The 15,428-nt window shown below is 55.7% G+C and overlaps 1 protein-coding gene across 1 annotated transcript in view; it reads right to left on the bottom strand.

Annotated features, from left to right (window-relative positions):
* The window catches only part of MYO7A (myosin VIIA), a gene marked incomplete at its 3' end in the record, with an annotated part of 48,983 nt that overhangs the window by 26,915 nt on the left and 6,640 nt on the right, over nt 1–15,428 (bottom strand). Inside the window, exons 2-3 of the mRNA XM_008571940.1 lie at nt 10,293–10,406; nt 5,281–5,433 (exon numbers count right to left, since the gene is read on the bottom strand). Of these exons, the coding sequence (XP_008570162.1) occupies nt 5,281–5,433; nt 10,293–10,406 (267 nt within the window). The remainder of the gene's footprint in view (nt 1–5,280; nt 5,434–10,292; nt 10,407–15,428) is intronic.

Raw genomic sequence — 15,428 nt, forward strand, 5'->3', positions numbered from 1 at the left:
CTGGTCAAAAAAAAAAAAAAAAAAAATATATATATATATATATATATATATCTTTCTCTTAGAGGATGGATAAGAAATTATTAGCAGTGGTTCTGTCTATGGTAGGAGGAAAACTTTCCACTTTGAAGCACATATACCCATTTCAAAATAAATAATAAAAACGAGGCCTCTTTCCTCACTGAGGAGGGCCCTCCCAGCAAGCAGCATGGACAAACCAACTGCCAGGAAGATCCCTGCTGGGCACAGGACCCTGTGGCTTCTGCTCCGTCACTCCTCAACTCCTCAGAAGGCCACAGAGGTGTGCTCATATCCCCCCTTTTCAGACAGGAGAACTGGGCCTCCAAGAACAGGAGGCACTTGCCAAGGGACTACCCAGCAGATAAGCAGGAGTGGGATGAATGGGGGGACCCTGGCACCAGACTGTAGCCCAGTGGGCGCTGGCCTCTCCACTGGGCTTCCCCAAACCCTAGGAATGCACTGTGGGGCCTGTGGAGCTGGGAGTGGGGATGGTGGGAAGAGAACGTGGCCCTCTCTAGGCCTCAGTGCCCATCAGTCCTCTGAGGTCCTGGCATTGTTCCCTGAGCCCTCCTTGTCCCCTATAAGGGTCCAGGTTAACAGAGAGTTAATGCCCAACTGCCCAGCAGAGGCCTCTTGCTCAAGTCCAGTAATAAAACCTGCCCTATGGAGCCACAGGCTGGGGTGGGGGAGAGATAAGGACTATTCCCAAGGCAAGGACACAGCACATGATGCCTAGGGGCCTCCAAGTTCCCAGGTGGAGATCAGGGGGCCTCCCTTAGGCCAGAGAGATGTGGAAGGAATCAATTCCACCTCCAGCTCCCCCTCTTCCAGGAAGCCCCCAGGCCTGCCAGCCCTGGGGGCTTTTCCTTTAGCATTTAGCAGGTCATGGAGACTAAGATCACATCTTGGGACTCACACATCTTCTCAGAGTCACAGAGGTGCTCACCCCATGCAGTCTCCCTGCTATGCCTGAGAGAAGGCTAGACCAGACAGGGTCAGGGACTCTCCTGAGACCCTGGCCTCCCACCTCCCAGACCAGGGCTCTAGCCTCAGCTCAGCATCAGGGAGTCCTGGGTCCCCACCAGCTCTGCCATCTATTCTCTGCAGGAACCAGGGACGACAATTCTTGGTCTTTAGGACCACCCAGTGAGGGGCTGCTAGGTGTCTTCGGGGGGCCCTCCCCCATTCTGGGGTACCTGTGGCTGATTGGTGGCCCTGGGGTGCTGTCCCTCAGGCTCCTGGGGGCAGGCCAGCTGGAGGCAGGCAAGCCCAGGGCAGGCAGGCAGGGACAGAGCGTCCACTGGCCCACACTGTGAGCCGGCTGTGGTAATCTGAGGAAATCCTCAGTGCGTGGGGCTGTGCCCAGGGTAACCCAATCCACGAAGTGACCAGGGTTGCCATGGCTGGGGACGGGTATGGTTTCTGGGGGGGACAATGGCTTAGTTGCTTCTTCAGAACCCTGCTCTAATCCTACCTCATCCACCAGGTCACAGAATCATGGACTCAGCAAGTCAAGGGAACCTCTTTGAACCCTGTGATTCTTGGGCAGGGATCCCCAGACCAACGGACCTCAGACTCTTGGGCCCACAAGACTCTCCAGACTACCCATGCTGGGGCCCTTCCAGGCACCATGGCTTGGTTTCCCAGCCAGGGGTCCCGGACAAGAGGACAACTCAAGCCTCATCTCAGCTCCTTTCCCTGTCCCTCCACAGGGGACGGCCCCGCCCTCTCTCCCTCACCCAGAAAAGGGGTCAGAAAGGTTACTGGCGAGAGCTTCTAATGAGGCAAATGGTGCAGATTTGGGAGCTTTCTGGAGAACCGCAAACCTCTGGAATTATTTTCTGTGACCTCCTAGTCAGCCTACTCGAGGACTAGCGTCTAGGCTGATCTCTCTGCTAGCTGCCGGTATAACCCCACTCCCCAATTTTACAGGCAAGATTCGCTGTTCCCAGACTGTCTGAAGTTTTTTCCCTCCCCTCCCTCTGTCAATTGCCATTTTTGCCTCTGTTCCTTGATTCACCCACCAACTGACGCCCTCACAGGTGAGGAACCGATGCGCCTGCAAAATCACTGAACGGCACTCTGCATGCCTCTGAGCTATTCTCAGTCACTGTGCGGTGGGGTCCCTAGTGGGGACCCCCATCTTCTTCAGCTCCTCCCTGGGAAGGGGGCCCTGAGCTTCCTTCTGGCAGGAGAATGGGTCTCAGGTTCAACCTCAGCACGGAACAATGTTGGAGCGTCAGCTCTGGCAGTGGCCTCGCTGGGCAGGCAGGTGGACAGGTAGGCTCCCTCCCTCACCTAAGTGTCAGACTGCCCAGGCCTGGGTGAGTGGCCACATAGAGCCCAGGACCCACCTGTGGCCACTTGCCCTCCAGGTAGAGGAGCAAGGAGGGAGCCACCAAGAAGTGGGGAGCAGACAGCAGTGGGTCCCTCTGAGGTACAGTGAGGTATCTCTGCCCTGGCCGAGCTCTAGCTGCACCCCCCTGGCTGGGTGACGCTGATCATGTCTGGAGGTGCTATCCGTGCCCTGCCCCAAGTAAGAGACAGAGTGACAGGGGCTTTGTCAGTGCTGAATGCCTCCCTGCAAAAGCTGCTTACTGTGCCTACTCAATGAACGTGAAGGACCCTGACACAATCTCTCCTTGGGAGCCTGAAGCCACAGAGGGATCCAGAGTGGGGAAGGTGGCCTAGGGCCTCTCTGGCAGCTGAGGGGCCATAATTCCAGAGCTTCTGAGGTGGACTGGCCGCTGGCCCCAAGAGCCCCTTGCTGTGATTCAACAGGGACATCACCTGGGGCTCCCTCAGACTCTTCCTGTTTTGTGCCCTGGTTCCCCTTCATGGTCCTGACAAAATGAGTGGTTCTGTGCCGCTCACTGGCCTGGCAGGGCCCTGCCTCGAGGTGCTACCTCCCGTCCTTGGTTTCCTTTGCCTCTGAGCTGCTTGAGAGTGGAGCTGGGTCAGAGGCACGCTGTGACCCTAGCACACAGCTCTGGCCTGGCTAAACCTTGTAGGGCCTCAGTTTCCCGGTCTGTAAAATGAGGCTGTTGGAGCAGCAGTTCTCAGAGTGTGGACCAAAGACCCCTGAGGGTCTCCAAGACCCTTTCAGGAAGCCTGCAAAATCTTCTCTTTTCCAGCTACATATTTGTGAGGCCACATTTTCTTCATACCCTTCAAGCAAACTATCACATCAGACTGAATACAAAACAGATATGAGAATCCAGTTGTCTTCTCTTAAGCCAGACATTAAAGAGAGTTGCAAAGCTTGTAAAGCAATGCCACTCTTCTCAGTAATTGTTTTTATTTTGGCAAATATAGTTATTTTTCATAAAAATGTATTATTCATGTTATCCTGTACTGGATTTATTATGGTTGTTTTTACATAAATTAATAAATATTTTTAAACATCTCAGTTTTAATTTCTAATATGGAAAATATCAATGATATTACCCACATAAACAAAAGCTCTTTGGGTCCTCAATCATTTTTAAGAGCATAAAGCATTCCTGCAACCAACCAGTGTGAGAACCTCTAGACTAAATAATCTCCACCGGCCCTTCTCCTTCGGATATTCTCTGAGTCCACCCTCCTGGGATCAGCTCTGTCGTGGCTGAGTATGATGGTCTTTTTTTTTTTTTTTTTGTCCTCTTGAGTTTCAAGGTGAAGAGTGGTGTGTGTGTGTTGTGTGCGTGTGTGTGTTGTGTGCGTGTGTGTTTGTGTGTTGTGTGTGTGTGCGCGTGTGTGTTGTTTGTGTGTGTGCGTGTGTTATTTTTCATAAAAATGTATTATTCATGTTATCCTGTACTGGATTTATTATGGTTGTTTTTACATAAATTAATAAATATTTTTAAACATCTCAGTTTTAATTTCTAATATGGAAAATATCAATGATATTACCCACATAAACAAAAGCTCTTTGGGTCCTCAATCATTTTTAAGAGCATAAAGCATTCCTGCAACCAACCAGTGTGAGAACCTCTAGACTAAATAATCTCCACCGGCCCTTCTCCTTCGGATATTCTCTGAGTCCACCCTCCTGGGATCAGCTCTGTCGTGGCTGAGTATGATGGTCTTTTTTTTTTTTTTTTTGTCCTCTTGAGTTTCAAGGTGAAGAGTGGTGTGTGTGTGTTGTGTGCGTGTGTGTGTTGTGTGCGTGTGTGTTTGTGTGTTGTGTGTGTGTGCGCGTGTGTGTTGTTTGTGTGTGTGCGTGTGTGTGTGCGTGTGTGTGTTGTGTGTAGTGTGTGTGTGTGTGTGTGTGTGTGTGGTGTGTGTGTTTGTGTGTGGTGTGTGTAGTGTGTGTGCGTGTGTGTGTGTGTGTACGCGCGACTGGTTCTAATATCAAGGTTTTGAGGGGTGGAGAAGCATGTTCCCTCCTCCGTCCCCTTCCTGAGGATACAGACTCCCTACTCTCGTGGCCTTGGACCCGGACCCACTGGCAGGCCCCAATCCCGTAAAAAACACCCACAGGGACAGCAGTTCCTGGGTTCCTGAGCAAAGCGCTAAGCTTCTCACCACCCCGCCCTGGCTTCTCAGTCGTTTCAAGGCCTAGGGAGGCACGTGAACCTGTAGTACAAACCGCCCACTTCCCCAACCACAGACCACACAAGCCATGCCCAAGAGAATGAGCCACAGGCCAAGCGGCTGCGGGTAGACGAGTTCCCACCCCTTGCCCCCGCGAGACCAGCTGCAGAGCTGGCAAAGTCTCAGGGGGCTGGACCCCTGGGAGGAGCGGGGTCGAGGCTGGAGGGGCGGGGCGGGGCGAGGCCTGGGTGTGGTGAGGCGTGGCCTGGGGCGTGGCTGGGTGGGCGTGGCCTGGGCGGGGACGTGAGGGGCCTGGGCGTGGTGGGGCGGGGCCCAGGGCGTGGCATGGAGCGGGGCATGGGCGTGGTGGAGGCCTGGGGCTTAGCGGGGCTCGGGGGCGAGGCATGGGGCGGGGCTGGGCGAGGCCTGGGGGTGGTGGGGCGGGGCCCAGGGCGTGGCATGGAGCGGGGCATGGGCGTGGTGGAGGCCTGGGGCTTAGCGGGGCTCGGGGGCGAGGCATGGGGCGGGGCTGGGCGAGGCCTGGGGGTGGTGGGGCGGGGCCCAGGGCGTGGCATGGAGCGGGGCATGGGCGTGGTGGAGGCCTGGGGCTTAGCGGGGCTCGGGGGCGAGGCATGGGGCGGGGCTGGGCGAGGCCTGGGTGTGGTGGGGCGTGGCCTAGGGCGTGGCCGGGGTGGGTGTGGCCTGGGCGGGGACGTGGAGGGGCCTGGGCGGGGCGGCACTCACGTAGATGAGGTGGTCCCGATAGCGGATGAGCAGGTTGCGCAGGATGCCCGCCTCATTGAGGTCCCCCAGGCGGATCATATCCTCGACGCCGTGGACCGAGGTGGGGTGCATGGGCTTGATGTGTGTGGCGTTCTGCGGGGAGATCCAGTGCTCCTGCGGGAGGCAGGGCGCCTAACGTCACCTCGCTCTGGGGCCCAGGCTGCGCGCGGCAGGGAAGGGGCCAGAGAAGGGGCCGGGAAGCGGTGGGAGCCCGCGGTCTGTACGACCCGGGTAAGGGCCTCGTCCTCTCGCGGCCACACACTATCAGTACTAACAGGCTCGAGACTTGGAGGATGGTACCTCCCTCCCTTCTTCCCCCCAAAGACGGCTTCTCCTCCTCTGAGGGGATTCTCTCTGCAGACCTAAGAAGCTGGCAGAATGAGGACTTTGGCCCTGTCTGGCGCCTGTCATTAAGGGGATCAGAGCCCCTCCAACCCCAGTCACTTTGCAGGATGGAGTGGAAAGTGTAATGATTGGAGTTACACAGGCCTGACTTCAAATCCAGACTACGGTAAACCCATACATAAAACGTAATTTCAGATAGAGCGAAGAATAAACCACAGGCATATGTGATGAAGAAGAGGGAGCTACTTTAGATAGGGTGGTCAGGGACCACCTCTCTGAGGGGATGACATCTGAGCTGAGACCTGAATGAAGAGGAGACCACTGTAAGATGTGGGGGGCAGGAATTCCAGGCCCAGGGAACAGCGAACACAATGTCTCTGAGGCTGGCGAAGACTTGGTACGTTCAAGGGAAATCCAGAAGGCAGGGCAGTGGCAGTGACATGGGGAGAGGTGGACCCCCTGGGGTATGTGTCATAGGGCTGATGACATATGTGGACTTTCAGTACTTGTGAGCTGAAGGAAACCGGGACATAGGTTGCCTTCCCGGCCCCCATTACTCTCCCCTGCAATATTCCCTGCTGCCTCGGGTTGGTTTACGGGGGTGCACCTGGGAAGAGCCTGGGAGCTTTCCAGAAGCTTGCAAAGCCTTGGTTTCCCCCCCCCCAGGGGGGCTCCAGCACCTTCTCCTCACAATCCCAGACTCTCAGCAAAGTGAGAGTCTGACCTGTGCTCTAGGGTGGAGCCACAGTCTGAGTGAGCCCCCACAGACCTCCCATTCCCAAATGCCAAGACCCGGGAGCCTCAGGACCAGACAGACACTTCGGGGGGGAAAGGGACCTCTCTGACACCTCCCAGCTCAAGCCTTCAGACTTGCTGAGTAGATATGAAGCACATGTCATGTCCTCCCACACTCGCTTGTCCCCCAGACCCCCTCTGGCATATCCAACCTGAACAGCTAGACGCTAGCAGGAGTCTGGGCATCTGTCATCCCATCCCCACCCCACCCCTGGTCCAACTGGTCACCCAGTCCTGCCTATTCAACCCCCTAAAGGACTATGGAGTGGGCAGTGCCCTCCCTGCCAGCCTCAAGCCCACACCCTGATCCAGACCACGTCTCTCACTGCCTGGCCCTGCCTCTTGCTGTCCCCCCACCTTACCTCCAGCTCTCCCCTTCAATCCCTCATCCACCTGGGAACTTCCTCAAGCACAAGTCTGACCCTGTCACTCTGGGGCTTTGAGCCCTTCCTTAACCCCCCGCCCCGCCCCGCCCCCATAATAAGCCTGGCATTCAAGGGCCAGCATGAGCTGGACACAGAGATTGATAGCCTTTGCTCCAGCCACCGCTGTACTTCCGAGCCACGGACGGTTGGTCTCTGTGTCCCCAAACTCCTGTGTGACTTCGCTCACACTCCTCCCTCTACCTTCTTTCCATTCAGCCTTTGAAGCTCATGAGGCTCAGATGTTCCCCACTTTCTAAAGCCTGCCCCGACAATGCTGCCCACGCCCCATGCTCCCCTGTACCACCCCGACCTCCACCTCAGGCCCTGGTGCATCATACAGGGTCAGGCACAAATGATGTAGCAGGGGGCCTTTGATGGGACAGATGGCTGATGGTGACTGCTGGGGACTGGGTCAGAATTAGAAGCAGAAGTCCCCTCCTCCAGCCCCTTCACTTCACATGAGAAAATGGGCTTGGAGCAGGGTGTAGCTAGCCCAAGACTCTCAGAGGGATCAGGGCAAGCCCACTCCAGTTTCCTGACATTCCACAGCCCCTCCTGGGCCAGGCACATTTTGATCCAGGTCAGATCCTCACGCAGCCCTCCCCAAGGCATGACAGGGCCAAGTGGTAAGGTCAAAGAATCTGCCTGGACTTTCCAATCCCGTGTGGAACATTCCTCTCTCCCAGGCACCCTATTTCTTGATAAAAGCTGATCCAGTTGGAAAATTCCCTCTGCCTGGTCCCCTCTCCCTGACTTGGTCCTAGGCCCGAGTGTGGGCCAGAGGGGAGAGGCCTCCTGAGCAAGCTGTCTGCCTTCCTCACTTGACCCCAACCTCTGGCCCCCAGAGTTCTTCCCTGTGACAGTTTAGCACAGATGTTAGGAGGTGGCTCAGCCACTACATGACCCTGGGGCCCTATACTTTACCTTCCTGTGCCTCCATGACTACATCTGTAAAATGGGAATGAGAATAACAATCCCTTCTTCCTGGGGACGTTGGGAGGTTTAATGGATACAGTAACAGCCAACCTTTGCTGGTAGCTTTCTCCTGCCAGCTCTACAAAGCCATGGTAAGCGCTGGTGCCTGGTACACACTCAACCAGTGCTGGGTATGATTGCTCTAACGTGTTTTTTTTTTTTACAAAGAAGATGCATGCTGTCATTTGTTCCTCATAACAGAGAATTACTGACCCTATTTTACAGTGACAAGTCAGACTCAAGAGGTACAGTGACTTGCCCAATTAAGAGGCAGAACTGAGATGGTCCCACCCTTTCCTGCATGGGAGGACTCCCGGTGGTGGCCAGCACCTTTTGGGTCAAGGTCCACAGCACCTATGGCCCGGGCCAAAGTGCAGCCAGGGCAATTGAGAGGCCTGGCCCTGAAGGAATGCCAGTGCGGGGGGTGGGGGGGGAGAATATGGCCAATTCCAGGGACTGGGGACCCATTTGGGAAAGAGCTGGCCTGGGATTGAGCTCAGAGGGACAGGGACAATGTGCTCTGTGGAGGAGAGGAAGGAGGGGTACATCTGGACAAAGGCAGAGCATTAGGATTCCAGCGAGGACTGGAACCATCATTTTTCGTTCATTCATTCAGCAAGTCTTTCCTAAGAGCCTTCCCTGGACAGATGCTCTATTAAGTTCTGGGGAACCAGATGGGACTTGCCTGGTCCCTCCTTTCAAGTTGCTGGGAGTCTATAGGAGGACAGAGGGGTAAAGGATGACTACCTGGGGTTGGGGAGTGTGGATGGGAGAGGAGGGGATGGGAGTGAGAAGGGCTTGTGAAGGAGGGTGCCAGAAGCCCTGGGGCCCAGTGCGGCTGAAGAAAACCCCAGCCTCCCTCATCCCCCCATCAGCCAGTCATGCCCCTCCCCCTCCTGCAGCCCCCGCTCTCAGGGCCTTGGGGGGGCAGGGTGGGAGGGCACCCTTAGGATCCAGTATCACAGAGTTACGGGACACCATCTGACATGCAACATGACCCAGGTGAAACTCAAGCTTGCAGGCAGAGTCCCTGGTCCCCACCCTGGGGGCTCCAATTGGCCTGTCGTGTGCTGCCAGATGAGCCTGTGCCCCCCCCTTCTGTGGTTGCAGCCTCACAGTGGCTTCTTAGAGGGTCCTAAAAGTGCAGCCTCAGGAATGATGTTGCAGGACCTTGAGTTCTAAAGCCCAGGGGACAAAAGCATGCTTAGCATAACCTGAGGCCCAAAGTTGCTACTGAGAGGTTGACAGAGAAACTCATGCCTAGACGCCAGAGGTTCTGGGTTCTATTCCCAGAATTACCACTTGCTACCTGTGGACTAACCATGTGGTCCTGCTCTGTGCCTCAGTTTCCCCATGGGGTAACAGTTGTTGCCCTCCCTGCCTTTCACAGATACTGTGAGGATCCAAAGACAGACTTGGGTCAAAGGACTTTGTAAACCCTGAGGGGGGTACCCTCGAGGGCTTCAGGGCTATGGGTGGTACCCCTGCCCCCTCCATGTCTTGTACCAGGCCTCGAGGATCCTGAGCCTTCCCCTCACCCCCAACAGAGCCTTCTGTTCCAAGTCACCGCTCTTTCTCCTGACTCTCCCTCCCCTCTAGACTAGAAGGCTAAGACAGGGACTCTGCTTATCTCTATGTCCTCAGCACCAGCACGGAACTGGGCACAACCCAAATTATGGTGGAACTGAGTGTCCCAGGATCCTTCGTGTCCTTGTGCTCTGTACCACATCTACATGTCCCCAATGCCACACACACAAAAACACACACACACTGTACACATGCACACATGCTCAGAGGCCCCAGGGCTTCCCTGGGCCTTCATAGGGACCACCCACCTCCTCAGGGCGGGCCCCTGACTTCAGACCTTTCCTTCCCTCCCAAGGCCCCACTGTAACTACCTATCAAACTTACACTTCCTGTGTCCCTTTCCTTCTGGGCCACGAGATACAGTTAATCCGTTAGACCAATTCCCAGGACAGTATCTAAGTGGACAGATGAATTCATATGACGCTGTAACCCAATAGCTACTGTTATCCCCATTTTGCAGAAAAGGAAACTGAGCCTCGGGAGGGAAGGAGGCTTGGCCAAGGTTGCACAGCTAATAAGTGGGCGAGATGGGATTTGAATCCAGTCTGTCTGACCCCAAAGCACCCCTCTGCCTGATGAGCTTCCAGCCTGGTGTCACTCTCTGTGTGCACACACACGACACCCCCTAATATCAGGCAGAATGGACTTAAGCACTGTGGAAATAGAACAAGTAGCCTGGGGCAGAAGGGGAGCTTCCTCCTGCTGGGGCAGTGGAGAAAGCTCCATGGGTGAGGGGTGTCTGAGAGGCAGAAGCGAGGGCACGGGCACTGCCTGGCCCCTGCCTCACGGCACCTGTCAGCCTGGGTCCTCCCTAAGGCGCAGGGCAGGAGGGAGTGGGCTACTCACATTGCCTTCATCGTCCACCACCTGGATCTGCCCAGAGTCGCAGAGCTTCACCACCGCCCCGATGGGCACATCAAACTCCTGCCCGGATCTCAGGTCCATCCACACATAGTCCCCCTGTGAGCAACAGAGAGTCTCAGCCAGGTGAGCAGGGAGGGTGATCGGGCACTCCTTCCAGGCAGCCCTATTCCCCGCCCCCCTCCCACCACCACCGCTGGAGGCTCTGGTGCCAACCACAGAAGAGGGAAGAAAAGGGAACGGCACTCCCTGGGCGCCTTTGGTGCCAGGCCCTAGGCTGGGCACTTATGTCATCGGTCCCCTCTGTAGCAGCCACTGCCCTCCCATTTTACAGATGAGTAAACAGAGGCTCAGAGAGGGGAAGAGCCCACACCACACTGCTGGGCAGCTTCAAACTCAAGACTGTCCACGGCCCTGCTCTCCCCGTCTCTACACCCTACACGAGTATAACAGACTCACCGGGGTTTCAGGCAGAAACACTGACACACCCAAACCATTTCCTCTCTGAGGATTAAATGGGGCAGTTTTTGGAGCAGCCATGGAGCCCCAGGCCCACAGTGGACACTCAGTAAACATGCGTTCTCCTCCCCTCCCGAGCTTCGCCAATTGTTCTTGCTTTTTCTGGAAAAAAGCTTGAGTTTGGGACTAGCCTGTCTGTAACAGGCACCAGCTTCATATGAACTGAGGCACCACAGAGGCAGCTGTGGCTGAAAAGTAGTTGGTTCTAAAGGAGGTGACACCAGAGGACACCCAGACTATGAGTGAACAGGGCAGCCTCCATCACCTCCAGGGTCAATTCTTATCATCGTTTCCTTACAGTGACACTGTTCTGTCCTGGGCCTGTGGTAAGAGTTCAGCCACAGTCTCCCCTCTCCTGGCTTGTGGGGACAGTCCCGACCTTGAGGGAGAAGTGTCACTTCTGTGTCCCCTGCAGCACCTGGCCCAGGGCCTGGCTCTCATTACACACACACTCAGTAAGGGCTCATGGAAGCCAAATCTAAAACTCAGCCAGAGAAATGGACTCAGAATACCCATGTTCAGCACTAATACAGTCAACAGACATGTATTGAGCACGTACTGAGTACAGGGCACTGATTGATCTAAATTGCTGGGGATAGAGCAGTGACCACAGAGCCTACCTTCTAGTTGGAGGAAACAAAAAGTAAACAACTGAGCAAATATATTAATGTGATCACTTTGGATGTCAGTGAGTGCTATGGAGGGAACAAACATGCCAATGGTGGATAGGAACAAAACCAGCCATCCTTAAGCTCGGTAGCCAGGGAAGCCATCTGTGGAGGACATCTCTGAGCTGAGACCTGCGGGTGAGACGCAGCCAGCCAAGGCAAGAGCAGGGACAGCAATCTGGGCAGAGGGAGTGGCAAGTGCAAAGGCCCTGAGGCAGGAAGGAGCAGCAAGGAGGCAGCTGCTGCGGCAAAACTTGGTGAGGGAGAGGGAGGTCAGAGAGGTGGGCAGGGTCCAGGACATGTACGCCCTTGTTGGCTGGAGGGTAACAGTTTAGATTTTATTCTAATCGTAACAAAAGTATTCTTTTGGGAGGTGGTTCCCAAACTCTCCAGGAGTGTGGGAGAACTTAGACAACCTTATAAAAATATAACATACTATCAAGTGGCCCTTAGAAACATCACAGCTGATAAAACTGATTCACAACGAAGTAAACCTGTAGGACTGGCCCAGCAGGAGTAGCTCTGGCCTGTGAGTCAGGAGGCGGGGTCCCAGGCGCTACTTGGCCTTGGATGAGCCACGGACCGCTTTGAGCCTCAGTTTCCACCCCACTCATCACTGTTTGGGCCTCCCCCTGTTCCCCTCGGACCAACTGCTTTTCAGCCATGACTGTCACTGTGGGCCCTTGCTTTACATGAATGGGAGGCTGGCACATGTAGGCTACAGGTTAGTCCCAAACCCAAGCTTCCTCCCAGAAAAAGTAAGAAAAACTGGAGAGGCTTGGGAGAGGAGGAGAACTCATGTTTACTGAGCGTCCTCTGTGGGCCAGGGGCTCCACGGCTGCTTCCCATAAATTGCCTGAGACCCAGACCCAAGCTGCACATCCTGCCACATGCTTCACCCACTCTAAGTGCCAGCCCATGGTCACCTGCTCCCCCTACCTTTCCACCGAATGGGTGCCCACCACTCTACGGAGACCCAGAGCAAATATCAGCAGCTCTCCCCTGGCCACTCCCTGCCTCCCCACCCTCCTCCTCCTCCTCAACCCCTGCCAGAGTTTATTCATTCATTATTTGTAGAGAGCCTGCTGTGGCTGGTGCTGTTCCCAACTCTGGGGACTGAGCATGTACAAAGGGACAGCCAGAGTGCCCAGAGCAGTGAGGGCAGCCTGAGGCTGCAGACCAGGTCACACAGAGCCTTGCAAGCCACAGGCCAGACTTGGATTTTCTTGTAAGGGTGGCGCAAAGCCACTGGAGGATGGCATGATGGATTTCCATTTTCAAAATTTCACTCTGGGGCCGGCCCATGGCTCACTCGGTAGAGTGCGGTGCTGATGACACCAAGGCCACGGGTTCGGATCCCATATAGGGATGGCCGGTTTGCTCACTGGCTGAGCGTGGTGCTGACAACACCAAGTCAAGGGTTAAGATCCTCTTACTGGTCATCTTTAAAAAAAAAAGACAAAATTTCACTCTGGCTGCTCTGTGGAGAATGGAGTCATCCCTCCACAGCCCTGGGCCTCCCCTGACAGCGAGCACCACCTGGGTCTGCTCCCTTCCCGCTTGCCTGCATCTCCCCGAGGCCAGGGCTGGGTCCCAGTCTCTCCTTTGTGGCTCCCCAGAGCCAAGCACAGAGGGTGAGAGAGAAGGGGGCCCGGAGTGGGGGTGGCTGAACATGTGAGAGAGAGCAAGCGTGTGCCCGGTGGCGAGTTAGAGGTTCCCCTGTGATAACCACCTCAGGGAACCTCAAGACAAACCCTTACACAGAGGATTCTGTCTCCACCTCATCTCCTCAGAGAGGTCAAGAAACGTGCCACAGCTGCTTTGTGGTGGAGCCAGGACTAAGCCCAGGCCTGACAAACTCCAGTGCTCTTTCCCGACATGCCCTGGGCCCAGCCCCAAACCCAGCTCGGGGAGCAAAACAGGAAGCACCAACAGGGTCCCTGGCCCTAGATAGCCTGTAGGCCCAAAAGGCAGGCTGGAAACTTCACTGAGTGCAGCTGGAAGGCAGGGGTCTCTCTCAGGCACCTGTATCCCTCGGCCCAGCACAGGGCCTGGCACACAGAAAGTATTTGTTTCCCACTGGAAGAACAGAATAACCAAAATAAAAAGCTTCATTGAGCAGGAAGTGGAGGCTCAGAGAGGCTGGGTGAGGTGCTCAAGCCCACACAGAAAGCAGAAGTGACAAGAACAATTCTAGCTAGGGCTGTCCCCAGGAGGGCAGTGACTTAACTATCTCTGCTCCAGGTCAGAGCTTGAGGAAAGAGTTTCAAATGGCAGCTAAGAGGCTTCAGGGAGAATTCTGGGGCCTGAGAACCTCCGAGGGGGAACGTTCTGGTGGCCCCGGGGAAAGTCCATGGAGCAGAATGCAGCCAGGAAGTAAGAGTCTTCATTTTACAGATGGGAAACTGAGGCCCAAGAGAGAAAGGAACTTGGCCACAGTCACTCATCAGATCAGTCACTAATAACACTGTTAGCATTTGAAGAATAGAGCCGGAACCAAAAATAGGGTGGGTCAGGAGTCACTGGCTGGGTAAGGGAAGGAAGGAAGGAAGGCAGATGTGAAAGAAAGGACACTACCGAGGGGCAGGAGTGGGGAGGTGAGGAAGGGAGAACTGGGCTCCAGGTCTAATCCCACCAGCTCTGTCGCCAGTCCCCAGGCAGCCCATGAGTGCATCTGGCCCCACTCCTACCACCACCGCTAGGTGACCACTTTGAGGGGCACTGTGAGGGGCACCCCACCAGAGATCTCACCTTGAATCCAAGATTTGTGACATGACACCTGCCTCAGTGTAGCTGTGTAAGTTGGGGCAAGTTCCAACTTTGCTGTCAAATGAGTGGCCGGAGCAGAGGGTGTCCCAGGCCCCCCTCAGCTCTGCGGGCTGCCAGCCTCAGAGTGGTGACTTCCTACAATGGGTCTGTCCAGATGGTCTCAAGGATACCCCCAAACCCCAGTAAAGCCAGCACACATCACAGAGAACATGTAGTCAAGAGATCTGAATTCTAGTTCCAGTTCTGCCACTACTACTGTGTGACTTCGGGTAAATCACTCAATCTCTCTGAGCCTCAGTCTTCTCAGTCTTAAAATAGGAGTCAGTGCCTGTGAAGATGAGAGGGCCGTGCAAATGCATGTTGTCCTTGATGTCTACCCTGCTTCCTCCCAGGCATCAAGTCCTCTCAGATCAATATCAGTCCCCCCAGGGCCTTAGTTCTTTCTGCCTCTTCTCTCCTCCTGCCCCGCAGGCCTGGGGCTCACTCCCTATTTGTAGAATGAAGAGTCTGTTTCAGAACACTTCCCCTCATTTATCTTGGAAATCACTCTGAGACACTGGTTTTATCAGCCCATTCTCACAGGTGGAAAAGATGAGCCAAGTGTCTTGCCAGAGGCTCCTGCTAGCAGGAGCTGTGTCCCGCTGCTACCGTGGGTGGTAGAGGAGACGGGCCGTGCTTTCCTGCAGCCAGCGGGTCAGGCAGTGTGCAAACGCTGGCCGATGCCCCTCTGTGCACCTGCAGGCGCTCGCTGCTCTGGGTCCCAGCAAAGGAGGGAAGTCCCTCCTCGGACCGGGCCCACTTGGCTTGGGTTTTCCAGATGCAAAACCCTCCCCCAAAGGAGGGGCAGCCTGGGGCAAGCTCACGCTGGCAGTCAGGGACTGCACGTCCGCGCACCTTGGGCTTCGGGACCCTGCGGCCTACCGGGCTTGTGACAGGCGGGGAAACTGAGGCCCGGGACTGGATCCCCGGGGCGCGCCCTCCCCCTCCCCCTCCCGGTGCAGGCCTCACCGGCATGACCGCGTAGGTCTTGAACGCCTGGTTCAGGCTGCGCACCAGCGCCCACTTGCCGGGCTGCTGGGCGCGCGCCTCGGCGGGGTCGGCGGGGTCTGCCGGGTGCTCCATGGCGCGGACGGTCTGGCGACAGCGGCGGCGGCGGCCCGGCTTG

Source organism: Galeopterus variegatus, unplaced genomic scaffold, assembly GCF_000696425.1.
Source record: "Galeopterus variegatus unplaced genomic scaffold, G_variegatus-3.0.2 Scaffold736, whole genome shotgun sequence".
NCBI lineage: Eukaryota > Metazoa > Chordata > Mammalia > Dermoptera > Cynocephalidae > Galeopterus > Galeopterus variegatus.